We start from the raw sequence: 22,634 nt of genomic DNA, 5'->3' as shown, positions 1-22,634 counted from the left end.
GACAGATAACTGCAGTTCTTGATTGTGTTTCTGTTGGACAGCAAAGTAAGATAGGGTTATTTAATCATAACAAAAAGCATAGCATTTAACTGTATCAGATATTGTGGTGGTGCAACCCACAGCCAGCATAGTTTTTCAAAACAAGGGAAGGTATTGGAAATATTCAAGAAATGCTAATAAGTTTGTGTAGTGGTGGGAGTTAAAGGGAAGGAAGGGCAGGGTGGATGCCTCATACTCTACTGGAATAAGCACACTAAGGACAGAAAATATTTATCAGCCTACATACTGTCTGCAGACCTTCTGGAAATACTTAATGTTGGCATGCATCCTGGTTTTTCTTTTCTTTTCTTGTGGGAGGAATTTCTCAGTTATTCCACAGCAATCCCATGTCAATATCATTATCTCAATGCATCTGAACTAAGAAAACTTATGTGGCAGTGAGCAACCAGCTCACCACTACTGTTAGCATGGCTGGTACTTAGCATATGATCCAGACCATAAGAAGCATGTTTATTCTCAGATGTTCTTTCCCCCATCTATTTGCTAAATATAAATAAGGAGGATAAATAATCATTCATGGCAGTAAGTAGAAGGAATCATGCACTAACACAACTCAAAATATTTCATAAAATGGAATTTTATGGCATGAAGAATAACGTCTCAACAATCTCAACAATCCTCTGCCTTTGTGTTGAACCATGACTGGGGGAAATCCTGGTTCAGATTTCTGCAGCCTGGGTCAGTCACATTCCCTCCAGCTGCTGTTAACTCCCAGAGCTGTTGTGAGGGAAAGCATTAGGGGAGGGAATCCTCACCTCTGTGAAAGAAGGGCAAGATAATATAATGTACCGTATTGGCCCAAATATAAGCTGCACTTTTTTCCAAATTCTGACAGTGAAAAGTTAAAGTGTGGCTTATATTTGTGACCTTACACCGCCGGCAAAGCGGCGTGACCCCCCCCCCGAAGCAGCGTGGGGCAGCGCCACCCGCCTGCCACTTCCAAGCCTGCCCTGAGCCATCGGGGAGAAGGGAGGAGGCCATCGGCAAAATGGTGTGGCTCCCCCCACCCAAGAGCAGCCTGGGAGTGCAGGGCAATGGCACGCTGCCTGTCCGCCACTCCCAAGACTCCCCCGAGCTGTCAGAACGAAGGGGGGAAGCAGGTGGAGGCTGCCGGCAAAACAGTGAGGCACCTCCGCAGGAAGCAGCTCAGGTATTGTCTTTTTTTCTTTCCTCCCTTCAATTTTAAAGGTGTGGCTTATTTGCAGATGCGGCTTTTATTTGGGCCAATACGGTATTACTTAATAATAAGCCTGTAATTGTTACAGGATGATCCTTACAGTATAATCATGTGAGCTGATGAACTAGCATGGCATTTTATGATATATTGTGCTAGAATCCTTGTATGTGGAAGAATGCTATTGAAGTGACAGTGGGTTTTAAGAAGAAGAGGAGGAGTTCGGATTTGATATCCCGCTTTATCACTACCCTAAGGAGTCTCAAAGCAGCTAACATTCTCGTTTCCCTTCCTCCCCCACAACAAACACTCTGAGGTGAGTGGGGCTGAGAGATTTCAGAGAGGTGTGACTGGCCCAAGCAGCTGCATGTGGAGGAGCAGAGACGCGAACCCGGTTCACCAGATTATGAGCCTATCGCTCTTAACCATTACACCACACTGGCTCTCCTTTAATTCCAGTACTTGTGGAGGAACTTCAGTTAGTATTACTGCATCAACAGACCCCTGATAGTAGGGTACCAGAGAGAAAAGCTCCTGAGCAGTTGAAGCTGACTAGCTTTAAATTTTCCCTCATAAAAGCCAGGAGATCCGAGTGCCTGTTGAAACAAACCTGAAATGTTCCAAAGTGAGGGGAGAATACACAACGCATGAGGTAGAAGAATGCTAATTATTGGTACTCTCAGCTTGGAGGAGGCAGAAGCTGGCGTCAGCCAGTCTCAATTGAGAGGGAAATCCTGAAGTGAATCCCTAGAATGAAACAAGAAAGGGAACACCAGCAGTTGACATCCACAAGATACAGTATTTCCCATCAGGGCTGGCCAGGAAAAGGTAAGACAGACCCCTGCTGTATGTGACACACAAGGAAATTAAACACAACAGGCCTGTAGGCAGGCTGCTTACATTGAAGAGGGGAAAATGGAATTGGAAGGAGTGGAAATGGAATTGAATAGATTAAGTTGGCTAAAGATGTCTGGACAATATAAGCTGCATGCAGGGGAAGCCAAAGTGCTTAGAGTACTTTAGCAAGGAGTGGTGCATCCTACCAAACTGCTGATCATCAAGATCCTCTGGCCCCATTTGTGTTTTCAAAGCTTTCACAGCCTCTTCTGAGACCTTATTTGGGAGGCTAAAGAAGAGAATGCTTCAGGAATCTAGGGAAGAATTGTCACTAGATTTATTTATTTTTTTGTAAGTTTATAGGAGCATCCCTTTTTAGGGTTTTTTAAATATAAATTTATTTATCATTTTCCAACAAAACATACAAAACCCAAAATAACATCAAGTTGACTTCCCCTTGTAGCAGGAAACCACCCCCCCATCATTCAGTTTGTACAAACTTCACACACGCTCACACTCACACACTGCATACGCTACGCTTCTTTTATAAATTCATAGAAAATCAACCATACATCGGATTTGCACTGTTCCACTTTTATTTTACTTCATGAAGGAAGGACTACAAAATGGGGAAGGTTTGATACAGGCCAGCCATAATCCCTTGAACATCCCAGCACATCCACAGGAGCCCTGCCCAATGCTATGCCAACCCTGATGGTCCTAGACAGAAGACAATCAAGATCACAAAGATCTTTCATATGGGAGTGGATTCAGCATGGACTGGAACAAAGGACAATGATCAGATCTTCCCTCAGGGGCAGGAAACTGCGACTACCTTTTGTCTTCAGAAAATGACTCATGGGGAGGGGGAGAAGGGAACCAGCCAGGTGACAGGATACTCAGGTTACCACCACAACTCCTCCCTCAACCCCTCCTTTCTGTAATGTATGCATGATGTTTCTGGAGGTGGGCTTGACCTACAGGATGGGAATTTCAAAAGTTTTTATAAGGTCTTGCACACCATTTTTCTGTGTCTTTCCTCTCTCCTGCAAGTGAGGGGAGCACCCTGTTGCAACAGTTCAATAAAGGCCAAGCCTACAGGCTGCTGATTTGCTCCAATTTACTCTGGTTGGTGTCTTTACTTTTTGTCCAAGGGAGCCCTCGGATTTTTCCGGTAACACCCTCACCCCATCTGTGCTCCCTTTCGTTTTATCTCTGCATTTCCACAATAATGGAGTTTTCTTTACTGCTCATTTTACATTAACCCTGCTAATGTTTTCAGTTGTTTACAGTAAGTTTTCAGATTTTCAGTCTTTATTAGAGATTCTTTCTTCCTGGTTCCTTATTCTTCCCATAAGTTTAACAGTTATGGAAGCATCCTTCAGACAAAGGTTATCAGAAGGGCATGTTCTGGCAATTTACCAGGGCAACAGTAGCTCACAATTTGTGATGCTATCTTCCTCAAAACTCCTACAAACTAATCTTTTACCTCTATTTATTGTAGATTTCCACTTTTAAGCCAGAATACCAATGAAAGCAAAGGATCACCAGAAAGGGAAGGTGGTAAATTAAGGGAATTGTTGGAATCCAGCAATGGATGACAGAGATGGGGATTTACTGTAGGAGAGTATGGTGCACAAGAAAACAGTACTTTGTTGTAGTTTCTTTGCAGAAAGGCATTTGGATATTCAGGGACAAATGCATTATCATACTCCAGCCTTAACCATTTCAAGTATTGCTTCCTTTAGATGCTTCATGAGCTATAATAAAATGGCATTACACAGCTGATGACAAGATCCTCTTTGCTAATAGGAAGCAGTTTATTTTATTATAGTCCATTAAGTGCAGCAGTAGTAAGTGTCCCTGAGCAAATGGCAAGTGTGTGTGTGTGTGTGTGAAAAGGATTTCCTGGAAATAGATTTTGGCTCGGTTTCTGGAAGGAATAGAGTTCAGCAGCACTTATCAATCAATAGAGTCATATTTCTTCCCTTCTCTGTTATGTCATCTTGTAAAAACTAAAGAGTATTTTAAAAATTATATAAGAACAGGAGTTTTTCTCTTCATTCATTCATTTGGCCATTGGTTCTGGCTACTTTTAAATATTGCAGGTCACTCTAGGGAGAACTGTGTTCAAATTCCAACACAGCATTGGGTATACTGATATTGTTGGCATCAGTCTGTCTCAAGAAGCAATGGAGTGCACCTCCAGTGTGAAGTCAAACTACTGGAGAATCACAGCACCTGCTGTGACTGCAGAGACCGGTAACTCATAATTGTGTTGTTTTAGCTGCGTTAGCAACAATGAAGTAAAATCTCTCTAGGGCATAAGCCTGGGCAATTTGTATGGAGGTCCTGGAGATAAACTGGTATACATGGATATATATTATATATCTGTGTTGGTTGGATGTTCATGTATGTGTTTCGTATATATAATATCAAAATTATAAGTTGTGAGAAACAACAAAAAAGAGAGTTCTTTCTAGACCCAATTGCCCTTTCCCTCAAACCCCCCACCATATTGAAATGAGGGATGCCATAATGAGGCAGATGATAGTTGAAAGTACATAACAATAGTTTATGTCTTTCACCTTTTTGGCAGCTCATTTTCCTGTTTTCAGAGTGCTTATTCAAATTGAAGCTTTAAAGGTAATTTTTCCACCCATTTGAAATAATTTGAATATTCCCCGTCAAACTTCTGTTCATGTGAAAGAGTGTGGTATCCTCTCACTTGGTTGGAGCCTCTGTTACAAGTATTGGCAGCAATTAAAGACATTGCCTTGTTTTCAGCACATCCAGATGTATTTATAATAAGTGCTGCAACAGTGATGAAGAGACCACAACTGCCACTCTTTCAAAAGCTTAGAACTCAGGCAGTCTTATCTTTTTTTCTTAGGTTAGTATCATAACCTTTGCTTATTGCAAAACCAAAGCTCTTTCAGGGGCTTACTATATCCTTCTGCAAATATATGAAACGGAGGCAGAATGCTGGGGGGGGGGGGGACTGATTTGGGAGGATGCCCTTGAAATGAAGTCTCTAGCACTCCTAGAAGGAATGTTATAAAAGTTTAGGGTTGGCATTGGGGTAAAGCAAGGTTCTTCTGCCTTGCATAGTGCAGCAGGCAAAAATTCAACAGGTTAAGTATTTTCTAATACAGAAATAAAATTGTGTGAAATGCTTCACCTCTTCCCATTCTGTCTCTCAAACATTTTATTATGTGTGCGGTCACTGATTTATTTTTGGGTCCCTCCATTCCACCTGCAAAAGGGAACACAAATATGTATCCTCATTTACAAGTGGGTTGGAGGGCCCAATCCAAGTACACAGTACTGGGCACACAAAAAACCCTTTGGCAACCTTGACTGGAGGTTTGTGTCTTTAGAAGCAGAAAGGCTTGTGGATGTGGCAAACTGGACATTGAAAGCTATAATCTCTGGTTCCTAAGCTAGCATCCCACCTAGCATCCCTCAATTTGTAAAACAGGCTACCTGACAAACGCTTGCTAACAAAGGGCCAATCCACCCCTTCAAAGCAATATAATATACAGTAAGGTAAAGGTAAAGGTACCCCTGCCCGTATGGGCCAGTCTTGACAGACTCTAGGGTTGTGCGCTCATCTCACTCTAGAGGCCGGGAGCCAGTGCTGTCTGCAGACACTTCCGGGTCACGTGGCCAGCGTGACAAGCTGCATCTGGCGAGCCAGCGCAGCACACGGAACGCTGTTTACCTTCCCGGTGGTAAGCGGTCCCTATTTATCTACTTGCACCCGGGGGTGCTTTCGAACTGCTAGGTTGGCAGGCGCTGGGACCGAACGACAGGAGCGCACCCCGCCGCAGGGATTCGGACCGCCGACCATGCGATCGGCAAGTCCTAGGCGCTGAGGTTTTACCCACAGCGCCACCCGCGTCCCTATATAATATACAGTAGAGGAGTGCAAACCTCATGCAGCTTATTGCTTCCTAAGAGTTCTTCCCTCGGGGCCTTAAAAATATGCAGGAGGTCAAACTTTGACCTCCTTCCTCTAGACTAATTACAAGTGTGAACACTGTTAGTAAATCATCCATCTTTGTTTTATTCTGGTCACTTCTGAGGAGGCTTGAACCATTCTCCTCTTTCCTTGAGGAAGCTGGCTGTGATGAAGCTTGAGAGCCCTTTGCTTTACTACTACTGCTGCTGCTGCTGCTGCTGCTGCTGCTATTAATAAAATTTATATAGCACACTTTATCAAAAGATCTTAGGATGGTGTGCATTAGAAACACATTACAAAACATCAAAGATAAACACATAACAAAAACACAGCAAAAAGCATACTGACAGGCAGCCTAATAGTAAAACAATCACAATAATAACAGTACTTTCACAATACTTTCACAGGCCATAGATTATAGGCCTGGGTAAAGAATAATCTTTTTGCCTGGCTTCTAAAGACATGTAATGATGGTGCCAGGCGAGTCTGACTGGAGAGCCAATCGGGGAGCCAAACACAGCAATGTTTTAGACGGAATCTGAAGTTTATATCCAGAACTTAGGTTCACCTCCCCATGCCCACTCCTGCCATGCACATTACCACAAACCTCTACATTCTTGTTGTGATTCTTGTGAGATTCTTTCACACAAATGACATACACCAGGATTCTACTTCTTCTATAGAATACCATATGGATTCAAAGGCAGTGTAAGGCAGCCTTTCCCAATCTTGAGTTCTGACCACTGGCCATGCTGGCTGGTGATACTGGTAGTCATAGTCCTGAGGACCCAAAGTTGAGGAATGCTTGTCTAAGGAGTGTATGCAGCAAAAGCATACCAATCCAAATTTTCTGAAGAAAGCTAGGTTTTAAGTTAGGTGGAAAACCTCTTTGTGTCCAGACATTACTGGACTACAACTCCCATAATCCCTTGCTAGTTGGAGCTGATGAGAGTTCGGAGTCAAGTGACAACTGGGTGGCTACAGGTTCGCTGCCCCTGTTCTAGGCCCTATATTTGACTTAAGGATGACACGTTCCCTACTCTGCTCACTATCCTTCTGATGTCCATGAGCAGATCATAACTGATCTTTCAGCTTTGGAGTGGCAGCTCACATGACCTCCCATGTGCTCACTGCAGGTAAACAGAAAAGAGAAGGGAACAGGAGTGTTTACAGCACTGAGAGGGAGGGTAAGATTAATGCAGTGCATGAGAGGTTGCAGAGTGTCAGTAATACAGTCCACAACTGTTCCAGAGATGTTCAGAAAAAGCCAATGATTTATCAACACCGTGTCACGATTGAGAGTAGAAATCTTCTTAAAGCAATGTCCCTTGATTATTCTAAGGGAATCACTCATATGGAGAATGTAATATGTGACCCGGGTCCTTCATGGATGCAGATGCAGCTTCCCAGAAGTGATTCCAGTGAAGACAGCAGCTGAAAAACATACTTCCACAATTGTGGGAACTGCTGCTGGGAAGCTGCAGCTGAATCTGTGGGGGTTCTAGGTTGCATGTTTATGGTCTCCACGTGAATGCATTCCTAAAGGCAGTTGGGTTGCATTATACAACTCTGTGAACTCTCTTGTAAGCAACTGATAATCCACCCCTTTCTGTTTTTCCCTCAAAGACGTGGGGTGTTTTTTTTTTTTTTGCTTCCCCCACCTCAGCAACTCAGTTACAGCTCTTATAATTTTAGTAGCCTAGATTTCCTTCAAAGCATATGTGGAGCTCAGACTGGTAACTGGATTGTAAAATCTGAACATGCTCTTTGGTAGATAGATGTGCCAAATTGCCTCCAGATCTCTCAAACTGTAGAAGCTTTGGATGCTGTTGCTTTCCTGATTGCTGAAGCTATCCAGATTGTAGTCTCATTCCTCTGGGTATCATTAGCTTTGTGAACGATGACTTCCCATCTTCCAGCCACCTGCAAAGAACTGTGTGTGTATGTGTGCAAAATAGCCAGCAAGTCAGCCAGGTCCTCCCAGATTGGTCTTTCCTCTGATTGCCACAAAGAAGAGAAATAAAAAAAATCCTACCTGCACACAATTGGTGCCCCTAGTTGCTTGCTTGCTCTGACTCCAATGTAAACCTGTGCTCATTTACTTGGGAGTAAGACACATGGAGTTTAGTCAGACTTCTGAGTAAGCATACATAGGACTGAGCTGCATGGCGAACAAAATGCCTGTATTAGATGTCATTACAATACTTGTCTACCCCCTACTATAGCTTCTTCCCAACATAACACTAGACAGGAACCATTCTGTAGGCGAGATCAGAAAACAGACAAAAGCTGTAAACCTATGCATCTTTAATTTGGTTTAAGAGCTATTGCATATAATTCTGTTGAAAGATGTCCTCTGTTTTGACCAATGTGTGAGGAATAGCAGTGAGCTGAGTGTGAAAGCACAATAGGCAGTGTACCATGACCTCATTTTTTATTTATCTGTGATCTTACAAGGCACAGAAGATAAGAAAGCTTAGAAAATTACAACTACAGTGGTACCTCAGTTCTCAAACATAATCCGTTCTGGAAGACTGTTCGAGTTCCGAAATGTTTGAAAACCGAGGCACAAAGGGCTGTCTGCAAATTCAATTGAGAAATTTGAAAAACACGCAGTGGAAACCGTTCGACTTCTGAGGTTCGTTTGAAAATGGAAGTTTTCGGTGTTCAGGTTCCGAACATAGACGTTCAAGAACCGAGGTACCACTGTACTTCTATCTTCTAAAATGATTTTTATTTATGGTGAAGTTCATGTGCATACATGAGGAACCCCCCCCCCCAAAAAAAAATCCACATGTACAGATTCCTGAAGATCACATGTGGCAACAATATGTGTTTAATGTTGTTCTAGAGTACAAAAAAGACACATAAAGCAACAAAATTGGGATTATCTTTGTCGTTGACTTGTTTTTATGTTAGAATGTATCTCTCTCTCTCTAGAACCAGGAAAGCAGTTGAGCAGAGTTGAAGGCCAGTGGCTGCAGGTAGATGGAGAATGTAAGGGAGGGACAGAGAAGGTGACTCAGACCTGGCAAATGGGGCAAAAAGACCTGGGTTAAGTCATAACCGCTGTTCCCAGGCTCTATGCTATTGGATAGTACATGACTTAATTGACACAGCTGGCCTTTCAGTCTCTTTTCCTACAGTACAAGTGTCCAGGATCTTAGAGCGTCCAGTTATTCTGAATGTTCTAACAGTACTGTGCTATTTTATGTGGTTAATATTAGCCATGAAAGAGAAAATTCAGAACACAGGTAACTTACTGAAGTAAAAGGGCAGGGTATTAATAAGAATACTGTGTATTTTGCACTCAGCAAATTGTTTTCAAGCTCCGTCCAGTCTTTCACCTGTAACACTTAAGAAAGCAGCTCCGTGGCCTGAGTGTTGGTCTTGAGCACCATGTATTACAACTCCCCTGCCATTTCCTGGAGTTAGCAGTTTTTTAATTGCTGCAGTTGTTTTGGGTTGCTGATTGTGTTCAACAATGCAACAGCATTTAAGAAATTGTAACTGAGTAGGGCCTGCTACAATTATAGAGAACAAAATGTACCACAGAAAAGGCACAGGAAAGAAAATTTTATTTTATGACTTCTGGATTGTCCCCCCGCCCCCCAAGCTTGCCTCATTGTCAGGCTCCAGCGTGGAAGTGAAGTTTAAACTTTGAATCCAGATCACTACAAAATAGGGGTTTTGAGATTCACCCCAGAAACAGTGGAAGCATGACCAGAGCTTTGGGGGCACTGCAACTATGATGTAGAATGGAACATGGGGGGGGGGCACCAAATTTTGGCACAAGGCACTGCTGAAAGTTGAGACCCCAAGGTCCATCACTGGGTGTGACAATCCAAATCTGAAAACTAGAAAACCAGGGGAATATTCTGCTGTAGGGACCAAAACAACAGGGTAGCTGTACAGAATGTGCTAGGCCTTTGCTTATGCAAGTTGTTCCTCCCCTCTCCCTGGTAATCACATAGTAATGGAACTCACAAATGGTATAACTGCACCTAAATCGAGACATATTTATGTTATTCTGTCTCCCCATTCAGATTAGTTGAACAGTTGTGAGATTTGCTGCCAGAATTTACTTTACTTTGGCGGTGGCAAGTAAGCAGCAAAGACGGCACCCATATTTACTAAACAAATCTCTTTTCCTTCATACCCCTTCCAAACATCTTACAAAGAAAGCGATACTGTTACATTTGAAACAATTATATTACTGCATTCACCTGCAATAATATTTAACATTTGTATTGCACTTTCAAGTATTTGGTGCTATTTGCATGCATTAATTTGTTGAAATCCTTGCCACCAGCATGTAAAATAGAAGTGCATTATTATACCCCATATTGCAGAAGAAATGTGTAGGCTGAAATCAGCTTGCCTAAGACCAGTTATTTTGTGATTCAGACACTTAGCCACTGTGTTGGAGGAGTTGTCTGTAGTCTTTCCATTTCTTTTATATTCAGAAGGAATAACTGACAATATATTAGAATTAGGGGTGTGACTTTGATAATGGGTATAGTAATAAAATACTGTGAAAATCATTTTAGGAATTCCTGTTCTTTACTTAAAGGCCCCGCCTTGAATTTTGCTGAGGCAACTTAAAATTGGCTAATAGCCACTATTAGTATGCCAAATAATTTTGATGGATTCCTCTTTGCCTCTTCTGCTAACAATGTCCCCCCTCCCCAATAGATTTGGCTGCTTTTGCATAGCCCACTACCCACTCAGTTGCATTGCTTGAGCCCCTGTGCACCACTCATTGAAACTGACTGTTTAAACTTCAGAGGATGGTCAATAAATCTCCCACTGTGTTAATATAATTGTAGAAGCCTAGTAGACAGAGAGTTGCCGAATATGTTGAAGTCTACTATGCATCAGCTGAAAATAACCTATCTATGAAAATCTCACATTTTAGGGCATTTTTCCAATTGTTTCAGGTGTGGTGTTTCTAAGAATGGGATCTTTTTCTTTCAGCTAATGGTTGTTGAGTGCTGATTATACCAGTTGGGTGATTGACTACATAAGGAAAGTTGAAAGGTTACAGAAAATGATAGCAGATACAGCAAGTAATTTATAGCAATGTTGCTACAAAGTACAATAGCAACCCACAACAAAGAAATGCAATTGATTAATTGATTATTTGGTTAAAAGGCAAACAATAACTCAGCTAAGCCTTCTTTAAAAGAATGGCAGCCCCACATTATAAACAATAACTATTATATGGAAAACCAGTTAGTATGAAAGAAAAAGTAGCAGAGAAGTAGAGTAGGGAAATACATTCTGATTATGTTTGTTTGTTTAATATACCCCTTAATATAGCAGCTTTCAAGCAGTGTAGAGCTGCTTCCACATTCTTCTTTAGTTAACATCTGCTTCTTCTTTATCAGCACATTGGCGAGTGTGAGTCTAATAAATGCACATATGTCGTGTTCTCTAGGTATCTTGTATAGATAGACTGGATATTGAACTATTCCTTTCCTGTTTATTGTCTACTGTATTGATGATAGCAAAAGGAATAATTGTTAGTACTACTTGTTGCACTAAATCAGGAGTGTTGAACCATTGTGTGTGCAGGGCAGGTCTAAACCCCACCCAAGCATATCTTTGGCTCCCAGACCATTTGTAAAATTTGTTGGTGGCATCTGGTATACACACACACACACACACACACACACAGTGCTTTTTCTGGGGGTACGCAGGGGTACGCATACCCCTAAACATTTTGTACTTTTGTCCATTTACTGTATCCCCCCCCCCCCGATTTGAAGTATAAAATGGTGATTTTATTGAGTCAAAATGAGAGTACCCTAAACATTTTTTGAATATTTTTAGAAAAAAGCACATTTATATATATAAATTATTTCACAGATAAACGTCTATCAAATATGATTATCTCTCTGGCTCATTATCTCTTGTGTTCCATGAAGGGAAAGCAAAGGCACATACTGTACAGTACAGCTAAGTGCTACAAATTACATGTAATTCAGAGAATTATTCTCTCATGAAAAAATCCAACAAATTGTGTGCAGGCTTAATCCATGCAATATTTTGCTAAATTATCCACAAGACCCTGAGGCCTCTCTTCACTTGATGCATAGAAATGTTCATTACCAGAAATTTGACGAAGGCCCCTGCACATTTATTTTATTTCTGAGCTGGGATTTAAAGCTACGTCTTTGCTGGCTCCTGTAAACCCTCTAGCAGTAGCTTATTGCTATCTGCTTAAAGAAGGATACAGAGAATACCCTGAGCTGTCTACAATATACATTATTGAAACGAGTTCCAAGTTAAACAGCAGACCAAGTGCCAAGTCCCTAGAAGCAAAGACAATAAGATTTACGGAGGTAAACAAGAGAGCTGCCCATTTGTTTCCGAACCTGCTGATGAACTCATTAAGGTATGCAGTGCTGCAAGTATACTGTAGTAACAAATGTATCTGACTAATGGAGGAGGCACATCAGGGATGCCCTCAATTATTGCTCTGTAGAGCATTCTGTGACATTTATCCTATTTACCATTGGCAGCTCTTCAGGTATTTTTCACACTGGGCAGAAATACGACAGCACTTTGACTCCCAGATCACCTCCATCCACACATAAGTTATTGGCTTATGCTTCAGAAGGCAGTAATGTTCTAGTCACTGTGTACCCTGGCAGGTCTATTCATTCTCATTGATATTTTGAAAGGGTAGAAGTGGGGAATATGATGGGGAAATATCAAAGTCTTCCTGTCTTTTAAGCAACCGTCTTTTTGTGCTTGTTCATGAAGAAGCGCTCTAAAGAGAAAGCAAAATATAATTTTACAGTAAAAGTTCCTTCCTTTGTTTCTTTTTTGAAAACCTTTTAACTGCTCCAGCTTATAACGTCTAATGCTGTATATAGGTAAAACTAGCATAGTCTCCAACTGCCCTGAAAATGCCGAGACCATCACGAAAACCTTTTAGTCACCATGGCTTCTCTTGTCCCGAATTCAGAGTCCTTTCATTGCCAGTTTCATTTGGGAATCTGAAGTGTCTCTAAGCCGCTGCCACCTGTGTGTGTAGTATGCATTTCCTCTTTGGCTCCTGCTTTGAGAGAGACACAGAGAGTTCTGATCCAGAAGCTTGGCTCTTTCTGTGACTTAAAATGAACAAGACTAGATTTCTAGAGATGAAGGGGATTTGAGGAAATGGGGAGGGGTTCTCTGGAACAAAAACACATCCCTCCAAAGCCCCTTCCTGCTTGGTTTCTCATGTGGACAGGAGGAAGGCACTGATCTCTCCCATGAGGTAAATTGGTGGTGCCTTCTGAAATCTCATGACTTCTCCCCCTTTTGTGCATTTGGGTGAAGAGGAGTCGCAGCTGGGGGAGGGGATGCCAGGGGATGGGTCTTTGCACCTGATCCATCTAGGATTCACCACAGCACCAGGATGCTGCAATTGCTTACACATTCCTAATTTGCTCAGAATTTTGAAGCACTTAAGGGAAGTTTATGTATCCCTGAACTCAAATGTTTTTATGTCCCTGGACCCCAAAATAAACATTGGGATACCCCGTATATTTTTCCTCAGGCTTCTCTAAATGCAATACATAAATTCAAAATTTTCTGTGCTCGTGTCCCTATTTTCCTCTGAGGAATGTTGGAGCGTATGAACTAATCAGCTGACATTTAGTACATTTATGATAATGTACTAAATCTTAAATTAGCAAATCTTAAATTAGCCACGGCCATTTGGTTCATTGTGCAGTTCCCAGTTAGCTCCTTGTTCTGAACATTACCTTCTGTGCTAGGGGAGGGTTACAATGGAGGAATTAGCCCACTAATGTAACATTTAATTCATCAAACAGATTCCTATGAAAGTTTTCCCATCCATGTAATAGGACCACTTCTTTAACACTGAGTGATGCAGGGGTGGGGAACCTCAGGTTTTGGAGGCAAGTGAGTCCCTCCAGTTTTCTCTACCTGGCCCTTGAGACACTGACTTGGTGTCCCCATGCCACACATCTCACTGGTCCTGCTCCACACTCCCTTCAAGCACTTTTAACTGGCTATATTTTGCACTGGAACTAGCAGAAGAGCAAGGCCTTCTATCGTAAGCACCATGAAGAGCCACTTGCTCTTCCTCTTTTCTTTGTGGCAGTTGCCATCACCACAGGGTAAAGATAATGTCTGACTGCATCCTGACAGGCATGTCAGAAAGCCCACTCATTCCTAGGATTGTGTTAATAGATCCATGTTTCCTTGCATGGGGGTCGGGCAGTGGCGTAGCGTGGGGGGTGCAGGGGGGGCCGGCCGCACCGGGCGCAACATCTGGGGGGGGGGAGCATGCTCGCAGCTCTCTGCCCCTACTAAAATCCACGGGTTAGGGGGCGCAAATTACTTGCCTTGCCCCGGGTGCTGACAACCCACGCTACGCCACTGGGGTCGGGAACACCACTATTTGGCCAGCGTTATTTTAGCAAGCTATTAGAAATAATCAGTGCTATTTTTCTAGAAAAAGAGGTGCTGGAACTCACTATGTATGACTCATTTGTTCTCTTATAATGAAAATGGCCCCTACCTGAGAGGTGCTGGAACTGAGTTCCAGCGAGTTCCAGCTGGGGAAAAAAGCCTTGGAAATGATAAAGATCAGATCAGAAGCTGCTGGATATGGCTGCTACATGCTGCTAATATCCTTTCGTAAGTAAGTTTGGAACAAGAATAGGGAGGAACATATAAAATGCAATTCACTGTGTCCAAATAATTCTGCATTAGTCCATGTAGAGCCATTACCCAATCACATAAGAGTTATTCTGAAGATGAGGAAAGAAATGTTCTCTTGGTCCTTTAGCAACAATCTGTCAGGGTTTGTTAATTACTTAGTTCCGGGTTGACCTCAGCTAGGTTCCTTGTGAATAATGCACTAGATTGACTGTTTATTTTCTAGGGCTTGTTGCCAGATGGCTCTTGCCTTCTTAAATGACTCTACCTTGGTTTTGGGAAATGTTCACATCTAACCTGCAGTTACTTACAAGATAAACCTAAGTTGTTTCCTAAGACAAAGAATTCTTGCAGTAAATTCCCAACACACGAAGCTTCTCCAAGACAGAAAATGTCCAGGCCAAATCATCCATTACTGTAATGAAAGCTTCTAATTTAAACTTCAGAAATAATGTATCAGGTGGCATCAGAAGAGAAAATTAGTGGGTTGGGAGGGTGGCAGAACAAGTATTTTTTTCATTTTTGCCACATACAAGTTTTAAATTTCTAATTAGGAATCCTGTTGGATTGCTTTCTTCTTTTATGTGAAACTGCCAAAAAAGCAATTGTAGGCGTGAAATAGTTAACAGGAAAAAATACTCTGTTGCTAGTGAAAATGAAATGTAGAACCTTAAAGCTTTGAAAACCAGAGGAACACATTCTGCAATCCTAAAATGTTGATCTCAATGATTATCAATCTCCTGTTCCATCTGCTGAGTTCCCTGCCATTCCCAGCACAGCTTAGTGGCATTATTTTTCCAGCTGTCCACTGCAAAACTCCTCCTGCCAACTTTCTAAAAATCTTAATCCATCCCTGTGCATTGGCTGACTAGAAAAATGCCTCTTCACAAATTTTCTCATTTACCCACTTTTTCACTTTGGGGCTGCAGTCATATCATGCATAAAAAGCAGTTGAGCACTGCTGTTAGAATGATCCAGCAAATGGCAGAAATCCAGATAAATCCATTTGCTCTGTTTGCACTTCATGCTAACCCATGGTTTAGCATGTGTTTGCACTTCATGCAAACCCATGGTTTAGCATGACATGCACATGCTGGAATGAGCCCAAGTGTGTTTCAGGCTTTTGCACTCCTTCCTTCAAACCCATAATTTTAATTTGGCTTGTTTTGAAACTGACTAGATTTGGTTATCTCTGAACAGCACTACAAGCCACTCCATGGATCTTATGTCATACCTTACAGCTATGATCTATATACATCACATCTATTTGGCAGCAATCATATAGGGCTGGTTCACATAACTATTTTGTAGTTTTCGTAAATTGAGGAGTGATGTGGAATTGAATTTTTTACTTTGATAAACTTCTTTCTCAAATATATTTGCATATCAAGATTTGTTTCTTCTTGGGGTAAATGATTAAAGATAGGCTTGAGCCAGAACTTGTTGAGCTGCTGTGTCAACCCATGTTAGGCAATTCAGAAGACCAGCCATTGCACAAAAATCCACCACACAAGTCAATATGGTAACTTCATCCTGTTTTTATATTAAGAACATTTAGATAGATCTATGATAACAAACACATTTCTAATTTATTGCTAATCTCTCTTCTGAACTATTCTATTATGTAGAGAATTCAATTGTCTCATTGTCATAGAGTTTATGCTTCTATGATTTTTCATACAAATTACAAGATGGCCACCATTCCTGCGTCACATTATAAGGGAACAGCTACCATATCCAAATGTTCCAAGGGACTTGGCGCTCATGGTCAAGTCACGTCTCTTTTGAGAGGTTAGGGCACATCAGGGTACATCTCTTTAAAGAGCAACCAGGAAAGTCCAGACCATGGACAGTTCCCAGTGGCCCCTTCTGGCTGGAGTTCACCTTCCTATTGCAGCAATAGAGGGATGTTGTCTCAGCAGAGAGCTGAGGTTGACCGAGCCTATAGGAGCTGGCTGTGTTGATTAAAGGATCCTTGCCTGGTTTTTATCTGCTGGCTTCTGCAAGGTCAGGGAAGTGGAGGTCCTATCATCTTCTGAGTAAGAGTGTGTTGGTGGGACTGTGTCAATTAACAAGGAGGACATACAAGAAGGTATTTCAGGTTATCCTCTGGATTCAGCACCCAGTTTCCCCTTGGAGTATTGCTGACTTCTGTGGTTGGGAGCCATGATGCATATATTCCGAGTTGCTTGGAATTATAAGTGAATTCCACATATAAATTACATAGGCCCACATACAGGTTTCTAATTGGTCTGGGCCCTATAAATGCATGCATATTCCACCCTGGGCTTGTATATCCTTTCAACCTGACCTAAGACTAAGTAGATCAAATTTGAAATTGTATCACAATAATTTGGACAGTTCAAATATCCAAGCTTCATATGATTTGAGCAGTGCTTTCGAAGTACATATGCCATGCTTTTATTCACAGAGCATAGTTTTGGTAGAATTTTGTATAGGGTGTTGTATGTGACACCAGTATAAATTTGTGCAGAAAACAATATGCTTGGATCCAAGGTAAGGTCCTCATCTTCAAGCCATGATTTTGTTTTCTTCCTTTTTTTAGATGTTTGATTGGATCAGTCACAACAAAGAGTTGTTCCTGCAGAGCCACACTGAAATTGGAGTGAACTACCAACATGCCCTGGATTTGCAGACACAGCATAATCATTTTGCTATGAATTCTATGGTAAGTACCTATTTTCTTCCTGTCTAAGGATGCATATGGGACAGAGATGAAAAGTCAAGGAAGAAGCACCAGTTAAAAGATTAGGGAAGCCCTTGGGGTTCAATGAGTAAAAGGTCAGGTTGAGCATCTAACAGCAATACTTTTTAAAAGAAGTATTTAAAGGACGGTTGGTGCAATACAAATTTTGCCATGTTCATGAGATACCATAAATGAGAGTCAGTAAACAGAAAGCTTAGTACTGTGATAACTGACATTTTTTGTCCAAATGCTTGAAATTATGTGACAGTTTGTTTGCCTGCTGAAATTGGATGACAACTAAAACTCAAAGAAAAATTCAGTCTCCAAAAATAGCAGTGGTTATAAGAGGCCCCATGACAAGCTTTGGCCATCTGAATTTTTGGCTTAAAGATGCTCAGAGCTTGACAACTCATAGGGCGGTTAGAATGTCACTGGCCGCTCGGTAAATGTAAAACAAGTTGCTTCGGTGTTTGGGGGTCACTAAAAAAATAAAATGTCATGTTTCATAGGACTGGAAATGATAAACTTTATGTTCTAGCAAAATACCATCTGATTATTATAATCCCAGTGGCTTTATGGGACACTTGCAATAATATTTCAGTTTAATTTGTAGTTGGTAAATTGAACACAGTTAAAAATTAAAGAAGAGAAAATCCACCTGTTAGCTGTCAGCGTATCACTCAGTAAAAATTAAGTACTGCTAATGCATGAAGTTTTATTCAGAAACTTCGGTTTGTGGCAGGAAGTTAATCATTCCTATAAGTGTGTGGATGTTGTGTGGTTTGTCTCCATTCAGCTTTACCAGCTGCTGGGATAGCTGTTTCTACAAAGCTGTTGCAAACTTGGACACAGACTTCCTATTTAAGTGTCATTTCAGAACACTGTTGTATAAATTGCCATAATGTAGCTTTATTGAGAAAGTAACACTGACCATGTTATAAGCGCCTTCCTTTTGATGTATGATGTGACTGGAGACGTGGTACTCTTGCCTCATCTAGATAAACCTGCTTATTTTCTGAATGCTGCTCTCCTAAAAAGCATCTCCACAGAGGAACCATTAAAGGAGCAAAATGAAGAATTTGATTGTGGAAGGTCTTCATGGGCAGGACTCTTCATAGCCATATGATTTTTCTGTGGCTCATAAAGCATAAGCTGAGCCTCTTTGAACGTTTAATATCTGAGTTTCATAGGGGACTGTCACTAGCTGTGCATTGATTAGTAATGCCTAGCTTTACACCACATGTGTGCTAGTAATGGCTATGGCTGAGTTCCCAATCCCCATGGGGTCTTAACAGCTTTCCAATTACCTTTCCTTTTGCTGTAATGAAACAGAAAAAGAAAAACTGTTAAAGAAAATGTCTTTAAGTGCAGTTCTCTAAACATTTTATTTATTTGCACACTTTTTTCATGAATAATCCTTCTTCATCAGTTTTGTCATAGTCAGACTATACATATTGTGTACAGCTGTTAGTTTCATTGCCATCACTATTTAAAATAAACTCCCATTACAGTACGTAGATTGATGTTTTGTTTTCTTTTGTTCTAAAAGCTGGTTTCATAAAAGCAGGTAGTCAAGGCAAAATCCTTATATTTTAAAATCATAGGAGATATGGAATGTTCCTTGTGGGAGGCTTTTAGACTGATTGGAATCCAAAAAAATCTCAGCTTTAGGGTTTTTTCTTTTCTTTTTTAAAAGTAACAGTCTTCATGGCTACATGTGCTACTTTTTGTATTAAATACATGTGACACATGTTGCAAAAATTATAAAAAGGAGGAATGTTTCAAACAACACAAATTCATTACATTTGCCGCATTGGTGGGCCACTGAGAGTTCCGAGCAGCCGCCTTCCTCCTGCTGCAAGGTTGAGGCTTTACACACCCTCCGGCCACGGTGGACACCCTGCATAGGGGCCGGTCGGGGCTGGGTGAGGGAGCAGGACTAGCATGTTGGGCAGCCCCTGGGGCCCTTTCAGGAAACAGCGGTGTGATGGGCGGGGGGGTTGCCGCTCTGCATGCGCTCAGAGGGCCACACTGAAAACGCTTTCTTGCTCAGGCTGGAGCTTAAAAGTGGGGAATCCTTAAAGTATGGAATTCTCTGCCAAATAATTTTAAGTCAATGAAAGCACATGGGATTGCTTTCCTTACTTAGTTTGGATCATCTTAATGCAAACTTTTATAAGTTGTTTGTATCATTGAAAACTCTGTTATTGTGTTTTTCTTTTAAGACAAAAGATGTTAATGTATGAGTTTTTTTTTTTTTTCTAAACTAAAACCTCAGTATTCAGGTTAAATTGCCGTGTTTGCACTTTGTGATAAATAAGTGGGTTTTGGGTTGCAGTTTGGGCACTCGGTCTATAAAAGTTTCGCCATCACTGCTATAGTGATGCCATAGTGCATAGTAAGAAAATGGATTTCCTAGGCTGTTGTGTTAAACTAAAGGAATATTATATAGCACTATGTACTCTAAGAATTGTGTTTATTTTAACAGAACAGTGTTAGTATTCTTATTTTTTTAAAAAATGGATTTTTCTTTTATTACAACTGTGCAGTATTTACGTCTATATGTTAATGTGTCTCATTAAAAGAGAAAACTGACTTTAAAGTATATTTGGTATCCCATTAATCTCATTACTTTTCTAAAGCAAGCTTCATTGTCCTATTTAAATGGGTACAAATCACACTGATTGCCGATTTATATTTGAATAGCCCAGTGCACATGCTGATTATTCTAATTGAAGCTATTCATAACTGCTTCAGCAAAATTGGTTTATGCTTTATATGTGACCCCTTCGAAGGGTGAGTCATGACTTCAGAGAAATGTGCAAAGTTGTTTTCCAACATGGCTACATCAGCCCACCCATTGTCAAGGAACTAATTGTCAAAAACTAGGACAAGTTGCCCTCTCTCCCTAGAGTTACAATGCATAGGAAACACATTACAATTACCCTCTAATGACATCTTTCTGAAATAAGATCTTACTGTTTGTCATTTCCATGCACTGTACTCTTTATATTATGCCAAGACAATATGCACTTCAATTAAAATCTGCATCAGGCCACATGCAATTAGTTGGTTAAGAACATTACCATGGGAATTGGGTTCTTGAAGAGATCATATGAGAACAAGCTATTGTTCTTCATTAGAGCTTATACAATTGCTGGGTACAGTTTAAAGATTACAACTTTATTCCCTGCAAAATCAAAGCAGCAATTGGATTTCTGCAGAAAAACATGGTATTTCTTGAGCTCATGGAGCTCATGGAGTCTTCTGCTTCTTTCACTCCTGAGTGGGGTCGTGTTGTGTGTATAATTTGTCTTTAACTTTATTCCGGTGATGATCGTTTGTTATAATAGAAGGAGGAGAGAGAGAGAGACAGAGAGAAAGTCCTAGCAGAATCCCCACCTTCTGTCCTTAATTCTTGCCCACCCTCTGTGTCTCCAGGAACTAAGTGGTGAAAAGAGGCATGTTAGACCATCATGATAAGCACAATGCATTTGATCTTTTAAAAAGCCATGTCCTTAGTGAACATTTTGTTAATTCCATGTTTGTGTAGGAGCATGATCTTTACAAAACAAGTAGAAGGGTTAAGTCAAGAGCACTACTTATTGTAGATTCATTTAAATTTTTAATTTATAGCTTTTTGTTGAGCATTTTTTTAAAAAAACATTTAAATACAACAATACATTAAAGTAAAATAAAAAGGTGGAAATGAAATGATGTTGTTCATGATTTATTTATTTATTTCAGTTTCAAAATAATATCTTAAATAAATCAATATTTACTAGTTTAGCATGGTTCCAACCCTCATCTTACAATTTCAGTTACTCCATTTGTCTGGCTGGGACTCTGGATATGTGACTTTAAAAATAACAAAAATTGAAGCATGGGTGGCAAACACCATAAATACATTACTGCTTTCAACAGGTAGAAAATTTTGCATTCAGGAGTGGGAACTTCCATCTGCAAGATGAAATGGTACAATCAATAAATAAGAATATCACCATATGATACTGTTAATAATTTAGCTTGGCTGTCAGATCTTCCAAAATGCTGCTTGGTTGTGTACCTGTTCTCTCCTTCACAACCCATTCTCAGTTTTGAGAAATATATTAAAATGTTTTGATGAATAATAGGGAGGGTGGCAGTTCTTACTTAATATAATTTTCTCTCTCCCCAGAATGCCTACGTGAATATAAATCGCATCATGTCGGTTGCATCCAGGCTTTCAGAGGCTGGCCATTATGCATCTCAACAAATTAAACAAATTTCTACGCAGCTAGATCAAGAATGGAAGAGCTTTGCTGCAGCACTGGATGAGCGCAGCACTATACTAGCAATGTCTGCTGTGTTTCACCAGAAGGCTGAACAGGTGTGTAATTTCAGTTTATTTGGGATTTTGGTCTGGTTGAGAATATTATCGATACCATTAATTCAACTGGTATCTTGGCTCTTTTCTTGGTGATGTGTTACAAATAGGGATTCAGTTTGTGGATTCACCAAGCTCAAGGAAAGACAGGAACTAGGGAAGAGGGGAAAACAGATCCTACATCACAGAGAAAACAGGGAATCATAGAAAGAGAACATTGAGGGATCCTGCAATCCACCATAAGGGTGGGGCCCTGCTGATCTTTCAGTGGCAATGGAAAACTGTGCTTCAGATAGGTACGGTCATACTTTCCCCCCATTTCCCTGCAATGAAAGGTCAGCAGATCAGAACATACTAGAGCTGTCCCATTCTCAGGTGGGAGAACAGCTGCAAGATTACAGAGGAAGGACCCATTGTAAGACCCTCCTACTGAAGGTGGCTTTAACAGAAGCATGGGCATTGATGCAGTAGTGTTTTGTGAAGGTGTTGGGAGATTCTCTGGTGGCCACTCTAGGAGAGGAGCATTGGATGAGAAAGCAGCCAAAGTAGCTGCTGATCATATGTAGTGAGCAGTGATGAAAGGAGGAGCCCAGAAGCTTTTGTGCTTCATAGACAAGAGCAATACAGGCCTTAATCTATCCAGCCAAGGTAGGGGAGGTCACTTTCTTCCCCAGGGAGGAAGTGTGAAAGGATACAAAGAGGGATTCTGTTCTCCTGAGTTCCCTGATCCTGTTGCTGTAGGCTTTTAAGGTCCTGCAAATTTCTAGGGATTGCCACGCTTTCTAGGCAGAATGTGGGCAAAACAAGTTCCTGTTGTAAGTGGAAGTTGGAAGAGACCTTCAGT

At 41.0% G+C, this 22,634-nt stretch overlaps 1 protein-coding gene across 20 annotated transcripts in view; it reads left to right on the top strand.

The window, feature by feature from the left end:
* KALRN (kalirin RhoGEF kinase) overlaps positions 1 to 22,634 on the top strand; it is a 492,139-nt gene that overhangs the window by 250,299 nt on the left and 219,206 nt on the right. For all 20 annotated transcript variants that reach the window (XM_083404304.1, XM_083404303.1, XM_083404302.1 and 17 more), the window contains 2 exons: positions 17,284 to 17,406; positions 21,602 to 21,793. In XM_083404304.1, the coding sequence (XP_083260430.1) occupies positions 17,284 to 17,406; positions 21,602 to 21,793 (315 nt within the window). The remainder of the gene's footprint in view (positions 1 to 17,283; positions 17,407 to 21,601; positions 21,794 to 22,634) is intronic.

This window comes from Podarcis tiliguerta (assembly GCF_965153285.1).
Source record: "Podarcis tiliguerta genome assembly, chromosome: 1".
NCBI classification, from domain to species: domain Eukaryota; kingdom Metazoa; phylum Chordata; class Lepidosauria; order Squamata; family Lacertidae; genus Podarcis; species Podarcis tiliguerta.
Note: the sequence above shows the minus strand (reverse complement) of the source record. Positions and strands in the feature narration are given on the sequence as shown.